This window comes from Sphaerodactylus townsendi, linkage group LG05 (genome assembly GCF_021028975.2).
Source record: "Sphaerodactylus townsendi isolate TG3544 linkage group LG05, MPM_Stown_v2.3, whole genome shotgun sequence".
NCBI classification, from domain to species: Eukaryota; Metazoa; Chordata; class Lepidosauria; order Squamata; family Sphaerodactylidae; genus Sphaerodactylus; species Sphaerodactylus townsendi.
This window is the reverse complement of record NC_059429.1, coordinates 53,005,693-53,020,663: the sequence shown is the minus strand read 5'-3', so window position 1 is coordinate 53,020,663 and position 14,971 is coordinate 53,005,693. Positions and strand designations below refer to the sequence as shown.

Here is a 14,971-nt window from a genome sequence, read left to right as displayed (position 1 = left end):
AAAATATTACAATGAGATTAAAACAGAAAACATACAATTTAAAACTTTTCAAGTAAGGAAATTCAGTCACAGAGTATCAAGAGCTTTTTCTAGACAGGGCTATTCCTAAAACCTTGGGTACATCTTTTTACAATAGATTATACTCTTATACTTTATAGTACATAACCATATGATAACAGTGGCATAAGATTTTTGCCAGATTCTGCTGCCCGCTCCACCTTTCCTTTAACTTTTCATGAAAATCACTGCTTGATTTTATGATAGTCTGTAATTTGTCCTGACCCTGCCAACCGCTGCTAATGCTGTGGAGTGGGGAAACTCAAAATGTGGTTTCATTGCATCTGGCAGTGAGCTGTACTAGATATTACAAGTAAGAGTAGAACCATCAGTACCACCAATACCTAGTTCTGCCTGAAGTTAAACCAATTCAACATAGTATGTTACCAGTTCATGCAAATAATCATTCCCTTTGGTTCAGTTCACTATTTTATCTGTAACCGTGCACTGGGAAAGTGAGGAAATCTACCTTCCGCTGCAGTGATGAGCACAAAAGCATAGAGGTTTTTTAAAGAGGCAAAATAATCTCTAACAATCTCAAGTATATGTTACAATGAATTTTAAAAAATCTATTGAAGCCTCACATCCCATTAGAGAAGTTAAATTTCATATTGACCTCTGGCACTGTCCATATAAATTTCATATTGACCTCTGGCACTGTCCATATAAATAATCTCTCTTAATGTGCTGATTGGCAGGCAGTACTTCACCACTTGGCCTATTCAAAAAGAAAAGTAGGATTTGAATGGGTAAAAAAGAGACTGATGTTCCTCAACATCCTTACTGGTTGTCTGTGGCCATGCTGTCAGATTTCATTTTATTAATGATTAATGATAATATGTGCATGGAATTTTCATTTTGTAAACTATTGTATAGCAATTTGCACAATGCAGAGGATCTCTGGGTTGGATTCCAAGGTTTCCTTCTGCTGAGTACATCAAAGGAAGCTTTTCACAGCGGAAGATATTAATCTTTGATTTCAGCCTTTAGCCTGTGTTTTTCTGTGCTTAGACCCACTCAAGTGAAAGATAGTGAGTCAACATTTTACAGAAAAAAAATTTTTCATTCTAAACAGAGACAATCCTGGAAGGCAAGTGGGTGCCTTAATTATGTGTACCTTACTGAATTTGCTTGAATATACTATTACAAAGGCATTTGTTTGAATACACTGCTACAAAGGCAATACCCATATTCTAGAAGGAATCAATAATTATATATTTTACTAGTTTACCTTTTCCATCTATATTTTGATCCAACTAAATTTTAAAATGTTGCAAAGTTCTCCACTTACACAATTACTGGCCATTCAGGAGATAAGAGTGGGATATAAGACAAAACAATGAAGTAATGGCAAAATAATGATACAGAGCTCAAATGTTTGGTACACTGGTGCCTCCTTGTGCATGCAATGAATTAAATTAACTTCTGCTGCTGCATTCTGTTTAATGAGGGTTTGCCTTACAGCTGATTCAGAAGTTTAATATGTGCTGGCAAGAGTCATTCCTGCATTTGCAGTGCCAAGAAAAATTGTATGAATTAGAAGTGCTTGTATTTGACTTAGCAACAGGTGTAATTCACAGTATTTGACTTAGCAACAGGTGTAATTCACAGTTTTAAAAAATCTATTGTCACACCAATAAGGCCATACATTGGCTATATCCCAAATATACAGGTTGATTTATTCTATTTTTGTATTTTCTGTTCTGCTGTCTCCCCAATAAGAATCTAAAGTGACTTACAAAAATAGAATTTAAATGAACAACAGAATGCCAAATGCAGTAAACGTCATCCAGGACTGGCCCTGGATCCACTGGCTGGCTACAGCCTGTGGAACAAGGACCCTTTGACTGTTGCCCTTCAGCCTCTGACACTAGAGATGTGAAGCCTGGGGAAAAGATCCAGAAAAATAGGAGAAGGGTGTTTCCTGTTTTTTCTTTTTTTCCTCAGGCCTTTCTTTCAATTTTTCTGATGGAAAGTACTGAAAAAATCCCATGGAATATTTTCTCTTTTGGAATGAGTGAAATGCTCTTAAAAGCAAAGTGGACAGGCTGTAGACATATATTGCTCTAAATCCAAGATGCATTTCTGTACTTAGAAGGATATCTAATCTTCATAAAGGGAGAATGCAGGGCTTTCTTTGCTTCTTAATAGTTGCATGCTTTGTGCTGTCATTTTGACCTGATGAGTTTAGTCTTTTCATCGCCTTCAAACCACTGTGACACATTTATCCACAGTCTGGGTAATATGTGAGTTATTGTTCTACCCCCCCGGGGTGGGGGGAGATGAGAAGGAGGTTGTGCAGAAGCTGCACCAAGCCTCAGAGAAAAACTGAAAGTTTCTGTAAGAATGTAGCTCTGCAACTGCAACCAAAAAATCAAAGTTCATGTGCTAAGACAGAATAATGTGCACCAGCTTGCAGTTTTCTCTGAAGTATTGGATATTTTTGCTTGTAGAAAATTAAGCCATTTTTTACATTTAAATTACATAAATATGTCAAATATTGCAATTCTATATGCTAAGTAAGTTGTAAATGATGCTTTTTATGTTGTCAAAACAGTAAAATTAGTTTAGGTTTGACAGAACAAGAATTGTACATATATCAACACCCCATTGCCATTTTTTCCAATTAAAAGCCTATTTTTGTGGGGGGAGGCAAGATGGAAACAGAACCTCAACCTAGATGCTATATTGCTGGTAAAGATGTTTCCAAATATCCCTAACCAAAATAGGAGGGTAGCTAATACCCCAGAGGACAGAGTCAGAATTCAAAATGACCTGGACAGATTAGAGAGCTGGGCCAAAACAAACAAAATGAATCTCAAAAGAGATAAATGTAAGATATCACACTTAGGCAGAAAAAATGAAATGCACAGATATAGGATGGGTGACCCTGGCTTGACAACACTACAGGCAAAAGGGATCAGGGAATCTTAGTGGACCACAAACTGAACATGAGTCAGCAGTGCGATGCGGCAGCCAAGAAAGCTAATGCAATTCTTAGCTGTATCAATAGGAGTATAGTGTCTAGATCGAGGGACGTAATTGTACCTCTCTATTCTGCATTGGTTGGACCTCACCTGAAATATTGTACAGTTCTGGGCACCGCAATTCAAGAAGGATATTGACAAGCTGAAATGGGTCCAGAGGAGGGCAACCAAAAGGCCTGGAATCCATGCCCTAGGAGGAGAGACTTAGGGAGCTGGGTATGTTTAGTTTGGTGAAGAGAAGGTTAAGAAGTGACATGAGAAGGGGGAACTGAAATAAGGAGGATACCTTCAGAACATCTTAGTATTTACACAGGGGTAAAGACTCTATTAAGTCTAACATGGTCATCATTTATTTGGAAGTGTACACTCATAAATAAGAACATAAGAACATAAGAACAAGCCAGCTGGATCAGACCAGAGTCCATCTAGTCCAGCTCTCTGCTACTCGCAGTGGCCCACCAGGTACCTTGGGGAGCTCACATGTAGGATGTGAACGCAATGGCCTTCTGCGGCTGTTGCTCCCGATCACCTGGTCTGTTGAGGCATTTGCAATCTCAGATCAAGGAGGATCAAGATTGGTAGCCATAAATTGACTTCTCCTCCATAAATCTGTCCAAGCCCCTTTTAAAGCTATCCAGGTTAGTAGCCATCACCACCTCCTGTGGCAGCATATTCCAAACACCAATCACACGTTGCGTGAAGAAGTGTTTCCTTTTATTAGTTCTAATTCTTCCCCCCAGCATTTTCAATGAATGCCCCCTGGTTCTAGTATTGTGAGAAAGAGAGAAAAATTTCTCTCTGTCAACATCATACTGTAGCATTTGTATATATCTATTGATACATTGTGGATTAAGAAAAGATACACCCAGGAGCATCTTCTATGGAGTTCTTGTACTTAGAGAAAAGCATTCAAAGATGGTGGTGGGGAATCCTTGGAAAAGGAACCTGATCTGTTTTTCTTTCATTTGGTCAGATTGGAGAGCCATCCCTGATGCTCTGCATGGACTGTTCCTCTGAGACAATGAGCAGTCGTCTTCTGAAACAAAGTCAAAGCAACCAGTGCCTTGTTGACAATGCTGAAGTCATAATGAAGCGTATTGAAAGTTACTACCAGACAACTGATCCTATGATTGGCTATTATGAAAACAAAATTCCAGTATTTAAGGTAAATTGTTAGACCATTGTTCTTTCATCCCATTAAAGCAAAGGTAAGGCAAATTGTCTATGAATATATTTGTATCATAAAGTTCACTATATCAGAATGCAGTCAAGCGTTCTCCCACTGAGCTAGAAAACATGTTTTGGTAATTCCTACCATTTACCAGGGAGGCAGGAACAAGATCTTTCTGTTTCCTGTGTTCTGTGGGATTAACTTCAAGTTCCCAAGTTCTTTTCCAGCCTTAGAGGAGAGCTGTAGCTAGTTGCTCGCACTACTATCTGATTTAAAATATTTCTGTTTCTAAATAACAGGGGCATAGATAGGGAAAATGGAGCCTGGGGCAGATTCCAAGTTTTCTGTCCCCCTATGGGCCCCCGCGCTGCCACCCCTCACACGCCGCCCCCCATGCCACACTTACCTTAGCCGGCAGTGGAGCCTGGCAGGGCAGGGATGGGCACGGGCACACGGAGAGACCACCACCGGCCCTGGTGGGGCAGGACCAGGCAGGGGTGCCCAGCAGCGGCTTCTATTGGGTCTGGCCAGGTGAGATGAGGGGGGAAAGAGGAGGGGTGTGGGGGCAATTTTCCACCCCATGACCCCCAACGGTGTCCGCCCAGGGCACCTGTCCCCACCCCTCCCTGTGGTAGCTACACCACTGCTAAATAATACCTTTTTAAAAAATCTTTCTATTTCTAGTCTGCAATTCCTTCCTTTACCTGTTCTCAGGGGAGAGGAAAAGCCTTGTCAGCCTGCTGGCTGGCTGTAGTCTCCTCGCAGCAGTTTTAATTGGAGGCTTTCTGATTGGTGGCAGCATGTTGAAGGGCAGTTTGGACAGGGTTTTTTTTAAAATCAGAAGGAAACATGGAGGCTCTGACTGTGGCATGACCCAGAACGGGCTGGTCTGAGCTTGGGAGACCAGGCACAGGACCATTTCATAGTGGTTCAAAGCATGCCAAAAAGATGATTGAGGCAGGGACGTAGGTATTGACTTTTTATGGGGGGGTTGGGGTGGGGCCCCACCCACCCCTAGGGCATGGCCACACCTCCCCAAGCCCCATCCCCAGCTTGGCGCTTATAAAAGCAGCTCTCTGAGGCCGGGGACGGCAGACTCCCCTGCCCTGCCCTGCCCCCCACCAGCTGGGCTCCCAGCCGGCAGTTCCTTCTGCCCTCCCCTCTGGGCAGAGGCATAGAGGGAAAATGGAGCCTGGTGCAAAATCTGAGTTTTGCACCTGCCCCCCCCACAGTCAGCCGCTGTGATGCTGAAATCAACCCCCAAACAGCATCACTTTCAAAAGTGTTTAAACTAGAGAGCCCAAATTCTCCTTTTAAATCCACCTTAAAGGGAGAATCTGGGGTCCTCAGTTAAACAACATTGAAAGTGGTGCTGTTTTGGGGTGGATTATCCCCCACCCTGAAACAGCATCACTTTCAATGTGGTGTAGTGGTTAAGAGCAGGTGCATTCTAATCTGGAGGAACCGGGTTTGATTCCCTGCTCTGCCGCTTGAGCCGTGGAGGCTTATCTGAGGAATTCAGATTAACCTGTGCACTCCCACACATGCCAGCTGGGTGACCTTGGGAGCTCTCTCAGCCCCACCCACCTCACAGGGTGTTTGTTGTGAGGGGGGAAGGGCAAGGAGATTGTAAACTCCTTTGAGTCTCCTACAGGAGAGAAGGGGGGATATAAATCCCAACTCTTCTTCTTCTAAACTGAGGACCTCAGATTCTCCCTTTAAATCTATGCTCAAGGGGGTGGATTTGAAAGGAGAATCTAGGGAAATTTGGGGGGTGCCTGCTGTCAGGGTGCAATTGTTAAGCTAGAAGCACCAAACTTTCAGTGTATCTTTAGGACACTCTCTTTCTGATACCACCCATGTTTGGTGAAGTTTGGTTCAGAGGGTCCAAAGTTATGGACCCTCAAAGGTATAGCCCCCATCTTCTATTAGCTCCCATTGGAAACAATGGGGGATGGGGGTACCCACTTTGGGAGTCCATAGCTTTGTACCCCCTGTACCAAACTTCATATTTACATTTTAACCTTTAATGGCATATAAATTATTAGCATATTTCCATTTAAAAGAGAAAACTTTTAAAACATTTAAATACGGGTGTTTAAAATGCTTTCCAAGAATTTAGCCACTGCCAAGGTGATTGATGAATTACAGTCACTTAGCAGAAAGCGAGTGGTCTGGAACTTGGAGTGCTCAAGTCTTGGAAGCAGCAGAGGGTGCACCAAACTTCACAAAACCTGGGTGGTATCAGAAAGAGACTCTCCTGATGATACCTCCCAAGTTTGGTGAAGTTTGGTTCAGGGTGTCCAAAGTTATGGGCCCTCAAAGGTGTAGCCCCCATCTTCAATTAGCTCCCATTGGAAACAATGGAGGATGGGGGCACCCCATTTGGGAGTTCATAACTTTGGACCCCCTAAACCAAACCTCACCAAACCTGGGTAGTATCATCAGAAGTTTGGTGCTGCTAGCCTAAACAATGCGCCCCCTGCAGGCCAAAAAACCAAAAAACACTAAAAATGTTTTAAAAACCCACAAATGGGGGGCAGAGCTTCGGACATGAATGGGGGGGGTTTGAACCCAAGACCCCCCCCCTTACCTACGTCCTTGGATTGAGGGCAAACTGGCTGCTAGAACTCCCATTTTGATGAGGCAGCCTGAAGACAGAGGCAGCTACCCTCAGCTTCAATTGGACCAGGAAGCTTCAGCAACGACCTCACTGAGCTCCATGAATGAGACACAGCAAGATATTCAATCTGGTAACCTTTGTAGCTCTGTTCTCTTCTCATCGGCACTTGAGTTAGCAGATTTTATTAAAAATACTGTGAAGACAGATTTTGCCTCTTATACTGCAAGTGGCTACAGTCTTGGTGGAGCCACCCATGCATCCCCCAGCTATCCCCTTCCTGGCTTAAAAGGGCTGTGAGGAACAGGGGAAGATTCAGCCCAAACAGAAACTATGAGAAGTCCTCAGACAGTGAGGACTCCAGAGCGGAGGGAGAATTTCTGTCTGAGGAGGAAGAGGAAAGAGAGGAAATTCAGATTCCTGAACCTGCTGTGTGCTTTTCACATGTGATCAGTGTCAATATTTGTTAACAAAGATTCCAGCTGTTCTGGATCTAAAGTAATCTCAGGGCAGGGAAGACAGTTCAAAATCTGACACCAAATCCGAACACACTGGGGAGGGAAAGTCCCCCCCCCACCCAATTTAAGTCCTTCAGAAAGAATCCTCCCTTTTCCTCAGTTTTTTTGAGAAGCAGCTTAAACCTGAAGCTTAAAGCAACGGGTTCATTTAAAGGTTATATGCATTGCCTTTCTATGCCAGTGAACTCTTGCAGGTGCCTCTGTTAGCCATTCACTCAGCGGATTTCTTTCAGAGGATGGAGATGGACACACCTGGGATAGTGTGGACTGTAAAGTGGATCAGAGCACAAAAAACACTAATGAAGCCAAAGCAATGGCTAGCAGAGTGTTCGCGACAACCTCAGTTGGACGCACAAGATAATACAGTTGCTGCTGAAGAACAACAAGCACTTGTAGGAAGGTGCCAACAGGCTTCTTAAGGCTGTGTCCATTATGACAGATGCCACCTTAGATGCCATGACTTTTTTCTAGAAGGGCATGAGCAGCTGTGACCAGAAGGCTCCATTGGCTGAGGGCTTGGCAAGTTGATTTTCATTCCAGGGCGATCATGATGACTTACCCATTTAAGGGAAGAGGCTCTTTGGCCATGCTTTCACCTGCATCCTGGTAGAGATGTGTGAAAAACCAAGATGATGCCCAAATACGTTCATAGGTCAGATCATTGACAGGGACTCAATTGTATCTTTCTAATGCAACATTCTTTACCTCACTTTAAGTAGAACTTTCACAAGAACAAGAATTCATCCAAACAGTATTAGAAAAGAATGCCATACAACAGGAGATTCTCTGGCAACAGCAGCTATTATGATCAGGACTCCAAGTCAAACTAAGCGTAACTCATCTACAGCTCTGCCCTCTTCAGAGACATTTGGTTCCAGTCAAAAGCAGATGCTTAGGCCTTGGAAGTGGGGAATCAATATCATGGGTATGCCATTGAGCTCCTGAGCTTCTGACCAGAGTGCTTTGTCCTCTGTCCTCTTGGCCACAATCACAAAAAGAGGATCAGAGCCATCAATGCAATAGAGTTCCTGTTAGCAATCAATGTAATAGACAGAGGATGTGCCTGCCCTGCAGGGGGAAGAGGGGTGTATTCATTCTTCTTCACCGGTTCAAAGAGAAATGGAGACTGGCATATGACTTTGGACTTAAATTTTCTAAATTGCTTCATAAGATTGTGCCACTTTCACATGGAGACACTGTAGTCCATCGAAGAGTCACTGCAACCAAATTAATTCTTAACGTCTATCAACCTCATTTTGGTGTAGCTCCATGTTCCAATCCTCCCAAGCTACAGGAAGTACCTGATATTCTATGGAGACAGAAGACATCTCCAATAGAAGGCTATGCCTCTTAGTCTGTACATGGCACCCAAGGTGCTTTTAAAGCTGTTGACCTGGTGGTTCTGTTACGGAAATGTGGTATTTGGATGGCCTACTGATTCGGTTGGATTCACTTAAGCATTATGCAACACCAAGCTAATTCCATAGCATCTGCAAAAACATGGATTTTTAGTGAATGCCTCGAAATGTTCCTTGACTCCAACTCAGTCTTTGGAAGACCCAGGTTTCATCATAAACACCAAGAAAGGCTCCTTCTTTGTGACAGACTAGAAGGCCCACAAAATAAGGAGAATGATTCAATTACTGATTGCCAGGTGAACCTCATCTCTCATTTTTCTGATGAGTCTCGTACATCTGTCTATCTCAAAGTTGGATACAATTTAGTGAGGTCAATATAAATCCTGCCCACTACAACACTTCATCCAACCCTACCAGTACGAAATTACCAACAAGTTTGACCTATCCCTGACCATGCCAAGAACAATCTTTTGTGGTAGCTGAGATTGTGAAACATCAAGCAATGTTGGGAGTTTAACTCACCCAATTACAAACAGATCTTCACCAACACAACCCTGTCAGGATGGATAGAGAGGGTTCCCAAACAGGACTACCGAAGAAACCAGACCTCATATCCATTGGCTGGAGTTCTGAATGATGTTGCTGGCCATTCAGACTTTTGAGGGGCAGATCACCAGTTGTCATGTGCTTATTTGCAGACAGTGTGATGATGAAGATGTACCTAAGCAACCAGGGAGGTTCAAGATGATTGGCCCTGCATGAGAGCCATTCAAGATGCTCACATGTCTTTTGTCTCTGAAAGCAGAACACATAAAAGGGGAACTGAATATAAAGGTAGACTGGCTCAACATTCAGAATCTCCAGGGGGCATGGTTGCCGTACACCGGCAGAATCACCCCTTCGCTGGGACAGTAACCCTAGGGAGGATGAATTTGCCAGCGTGGCTGCCTGTCACTCCCATAAGCGGAACCCCCCCCCCTTTTGGATGGGGCTCTGTCTCAATTTTAAAAGGCATAATTTACAACTTCTAGCAAGAATAAATAAGCAGCAGACTTGTAATCCCAGTGACTATATGTAGTTGTCCTAGCAAATAGTAAACTATGAGGCTTGCTCATAGACTTGGCCTCTGTTCTCCCACCAACTTGCTGCTCTCTCAGAGCTTGATTGAAGATTCCTTGATTTGACCAAAGTCCAATTTGTCAACATCCAGTGCATGGAGATCAGTAAACTGGAGCTCATGTACTTCCCACAAAAACTGGATTGTAAACTGGGAGTTTACCTATTTTGCATCTGTGGTAAATAAACTGAGAGTTGACTGGGAGTAAATAAACTTGTATGCTAAGAATCTGCATTCAGCTAATTGGATCTTGATTAAACCAAATGTTTTCAGTAAAGTTTGGTGAACTAGAGAGTGGGAAGAGGCAGCATGCAAGCATAGTGAAAAACTGCATTTGTGCTGGTCATCTGAATGTAGTCAATGCAATGGGAGGATACCTTCCAGGGATTTGTTGTTGAAACTCCATTTGAAACTGAAGTGAAATATCTTTGTCTATCAATTTAGTCGAGATGTCAAGCCCAGGAGAGTGAAGAAAAATATGTGACTGGCTCAAGGGAGTTTGCTAAGTGACGTTGGGCAAGTCACACACTCTCAGAGTCATTGAGGATAAACTAGAGGAAGGAGAATGATGTATGTTGTGTTGGGATTTCAATGGTAATAAAATATAAAATAGTAAACTCAAAAATGCAATGAAAAGTAGCATGAAAACTTTGGAGAAATTATCCTGTGTTCTTCTGCACAGGCATGGAGAAGTTGCCCATTGTGTGGTCTGTAGCCCATTGCACAAACACAGAACATTATTATATCGATTCCCCTAATCCTAAAGAACAGCTTTTGGAGAAGTATTGGGGATGCGGGGAGGCTGCAATGGAAAGGTAGCCAGAAAATCCTACTGTACATATGATGGTTCTTTGTTTTTTGGTCCAGTAGTGAAATATAACATGATACAATACATGCAACAATCTACATGACATTTTTGTGTTTTCTAAAAGTTCTGTTTAGGAAAAGTATATGTGATCAGTGCAGACATTTAAATTCGAGTTGCACAAAGTTGCTTCACGTTAACTACAGAAAAGGGCAAAATCAGAAATGAAAGAAAAAGTTTTTACAACATTTTATACTTGAAAGTGTAAAATTATAGATTTTAAACTTTAAAGAATAACCTCCCATTTTAACATATTTTGAAAGGGTATTCTTCTCCCTCCAAATATTGTTCAAATATTTAATATACACAACTGACTTCATTCGATTTAACTAAAGCACTGACCAATGGAACAGGACATAAGCAACACCAATTTTGCAAACAATCCTCTGAATATTTAAAAGCTATGGTCTGATTCTTTGAAATCCTTAGGTCATATAATCACAGCTCTTCAAACAAATAAATGCAAGGCAGGACAGATTTTTTTTGCCATTACTAAAAAGGGAATATGTACAAGCTGCTCAGAAACCAAAAATATTAAAATCAAATCCTCATATTTCAAGACCATTTCAGTACATCTAAGGTGAAATATTTCATATTAAGTATTCAGTGGGAAAATTGAAAATGGTTTTGATCAATATACCCTTGCAAACAGACAGGACCAACATACCCTTGCATACAGACATGAGACAAAAGCACCTCAGTTTTCACACTGAGGCCGTTTCCGCACGGGCATTTAATGGCGGCCTGGAGACAGCAAAAACGCCGTCTCCAGGCCGCCATTCGCACAGGGGGCGCAGCTGCATCGCAGCTGCGCCGCCCGATCGCTGCGAAGCCGGCGTTTCCCCAGTGTGCTCGGAAGCGCACTTGTTGGGGAAATGCCGCCTTGAAGCCACTGCCGAGTGAACGGCAGTGGCTTCAAAACGCCTCCCCCCCCCCACTCCCTCCCGGCACTTACCTTGTCCCCGGGCCTCCAGCGTGTCGCCGAGGCCTGGGTACACGCCCCCCTGCCCTGCGCTGCTGGAGGCCCGGGGACACGCTGGGTCGGCCGGGCACCAGTGCTCCGCGGCGCCCCGGCTCTTTCCAGGACCGTCCATGCGGATGGTCCCAGCGTCGTCGGGTCAGTGCGAAATGCGCCGACCTAGCTGCTTCCACCTCTGTGCGGAAACGGCCTGAGATTGACAGAATTATTTGTTTTATCAAAAGCAGACCAGGACAAAATCCTGAAATATCTCACAGGGATTAGGTAGAAATGTATTGGAAGAATATCACCAGTCAGCTTCTCTTAAATTGTAAACCCTCTTCACAAAGCTGTGGAGGGGCATACATATCTATATATCTGTCCTAACACATCTCTCAATTGACTTCAGAGAAGTATATGGTAAACACAGCTTATCCAGAGCTTACTTACTGACAACTGGCACAAAGACAGAATATGGCACTCTTTTTAATGAGCGGCATCATGAATGCCATCTTTTCATCAGACTTCAATTCTCCTCATTGCCTGAGAGGTACAGTTAATTTCTGCTTACCTGTTAGGGTTATGTCAGCAGATGTTTCAAATGAGCACTTTCAGAACTGAAGTCAGTGTTGCACAGTTGCACAGTCCACACCTTTATTTTTCTGCACATCTAAAGAGTCTGCAATTTGATTTTGGACCCGAATCAAGTTCCTATATTAACATTTGGAGTCATATATAACCTGGCAAATTTCAAAAGGACTGTGTTAGATTATAAGCCCCCTTCCTTTCAAGTGTAAATTACTGATTCTAATTTTTTTTTAAATAGATAAATGCAGAAGGGACACCAGAAGAAGTTTTCCTTGAAGCATGTTCCTCAGTCAACCTTTTTCTGAAGCAGGAAGAAACAGCATCATCTCTTTCACTCCACACACAGTAACTGCAGTTCTCTCCAACGCACACGCACACTCAACACAATGGTTCTTGAAACACACTGCTTGAAGCAATAGCTGCTGACTTGAAAGATATCTGGAATTAGTGCATGTTGTAAATGTTGAAAAAAACATTTAATCTGTATGGTACAGTAACTGCACATGTATCGTATGCTATCATACAGTCTGCACTTTTCACAGGGTAAAAACAGAGCTATTATTTGTATGGATTGTGTCTTGTTCTTTTGTACTACCCAGTCAGCACTGAGTTCCTAAGTTCATCAGCAGAACTAATACCGCAGTTGTTCCTGCAAACAAATAATTCAGTTTTGGGGTTCTTTAAGCTTGCTCTTTATTCATAGTGCTTGAAAAATCTGTTTTTCTGCCATTTTATCTTATTGGTAGAACATGCTTACCATGACAGCATAGTAACACAGAGCAGTAAAGTTTAGCAATTCTCAGAAAAGCAACATAAATAGTTTACATAACAAATAGATTGAATATGAAGCAATTAACACCACATGAGAAACCAACTCTGTTGGTATTGCTACCAAGCTGGGTACAAATGTTCTATACATTTATGGCCAGGATGAGTCTTAATTTGAAATATCATATGGGATAGGAATATGTGTTTGCTTCTTTAAAAAAATCCAATCCCAAATATTGCTGCTGACCCCAAAATGTGTCAACATATGCTAATTACTGCCATATTTGAGTGTTAAAAACATGCTAAATTTCTAACAGGTACACATGCTAAAGGGAGGAATGTAATCAATTTGTATGTTGGTTGTTATATTTTTGACAAGTAAACATGACAACTGTAAATGCCAATTTTGCATTTTAAGCAGTTATTTTTCATTGCCTGATATTAAATATAAGTTAAAAGTGTGAAAGAAATTGTTTAATTTAAATCATCTGTATTTTAACAATCCAGTTCCATACTTTTGCATAAACACACATGACATCATTTTCTTTGCATCAAGCCAACCAAAACATTGAGGGTTTGTGTACGCTAAGTATGCTGTGCATCAGCATATAAAGAATATTTGTGTTCTTAGAAAGTGACCATTTTCCTCCTGGACCACTCCAGTGCAGCTTGCATGATTGAACTTTGTCAACAGTTGCATTATCAATGAGCATATGAAGAAGATTTGTATTTTTCAGGTAACTTTTGTTGTAATGAAGATGTAATACAAATAAACGGATGTACAAATACCAAGGCTAGTAATTTTTACTCCATACTTTTAATATTGTCTCATGCAGAATAAAAACATTAAGCTTTTCATTTTTTTCAGCTTGCTTTTAATTTGCACTTTAAGCAGCTCATTATCTAATGGAAACACTATGAAATGGTCTCTTTCGACATTTGTGAATACTTCTGTTTCAGTATCTGAGAACAACACCCTGTCTTTAAATAATGAAATGTTATAGAGACTGCAGTTCTACATGAATAATACACATATCATGGAGAGCTGTTCTAGAGTCTTTTCCCTAATTAAAGGTTTGGAGAAATGATCCCAAGATAGTCCAGAACTTCCTTTCTAACAGTTTCATATAATTTAACATACGAGAGATTGCAGCCATTGCAAATATCTGCAGCCAGTTCCTATAAAAACAAATTTTAAACATTTAGTAGGTTGTTTAAGCACACAAGATAAAGCCACCCATCCTCTCTAATACTGGTTGAGTGGGTCCATTGCTGGGTCTGTAGAACTGTGAACACTGAGCATATTGAAGGAAAGGGGTATCTATGCAACTCTGAGCGTGCAACTGTCAAACTATATTTTATCTACGACTATGTTGCAAAAAAAAAGAAAAAGGGCCACAGTCTGATTACCATGCTTTTGGAGACAGATCAAACTATGGGGGCTTTTAAAGAAAACTTCATTCCACCAGTTTCACAAATGTAGAAGAAGAAGAAGAGTTTGGATTTATGCCCCACCTTTCTCTTCTGTAAGACTCACGGTGGCTTACAAACTCCTTTCCCTTCCTCTCCCCACAACAGACACCTGTGAGGTAGGTGGGGCTGAGACAGCTCCAAAGAACTGTGACTAGCCTAAGGTCACCCAGCAGGAATGTAGGAGTGCGGAAATACATCTGGTTCACCAGATAAGCCTCTGCCATTCAGGTGGAGGAGAGCATAAGAACATAAGAACAAGCCAGCTGGATCAGACCAGAGTCCATCTAGTCCAGCTCTCTGCTACTCGCAGTGGCCCACCAGGTGCCTTTGGGAGCTCACATGCAGGATGTGAAAGCAATGGTCTTCTGCGGCTGTTGCTCCCGATCACCTGGTCTGTTAAGGCATTTGCAATCTCAGATCAAAGAGGATCAAGATTGGTAGCCATAAATCGACTTCTCCTCCATAAATCTGTCCAAGCCCCCTTTTAAAGC

General features: G+C 42.1%; 1 protein-coding gene across 1 annotated transcript in view; it reads left to right on the top strand.

Moving 5' to 3' along the window:
• The window catches only part of AK5 (adenylate kinase 5), a 129,226-nt gene extending 115,431 nt beyond the window's left edge, over positions 1-13,795 (top strand). Inside the window, exons 13-14 of the mRNA XM_048496872.1 lie at positions 4,018-4,209; positions 12,478-13,795. Of these exons, the coding sequence (XP_048352829.1) occupies positions 4,018-4,209; positions 12,478-12,588 (303 nt within the window). The 3' untranslated portion in view covers positions 12,589-13,795. The remainder of the gene's footprint in view (positions 1-4,017; positions 4,210-12,477) is intronic.
• Positions 13,796-14,971: the final 1,176 nt, after the last annotated feature.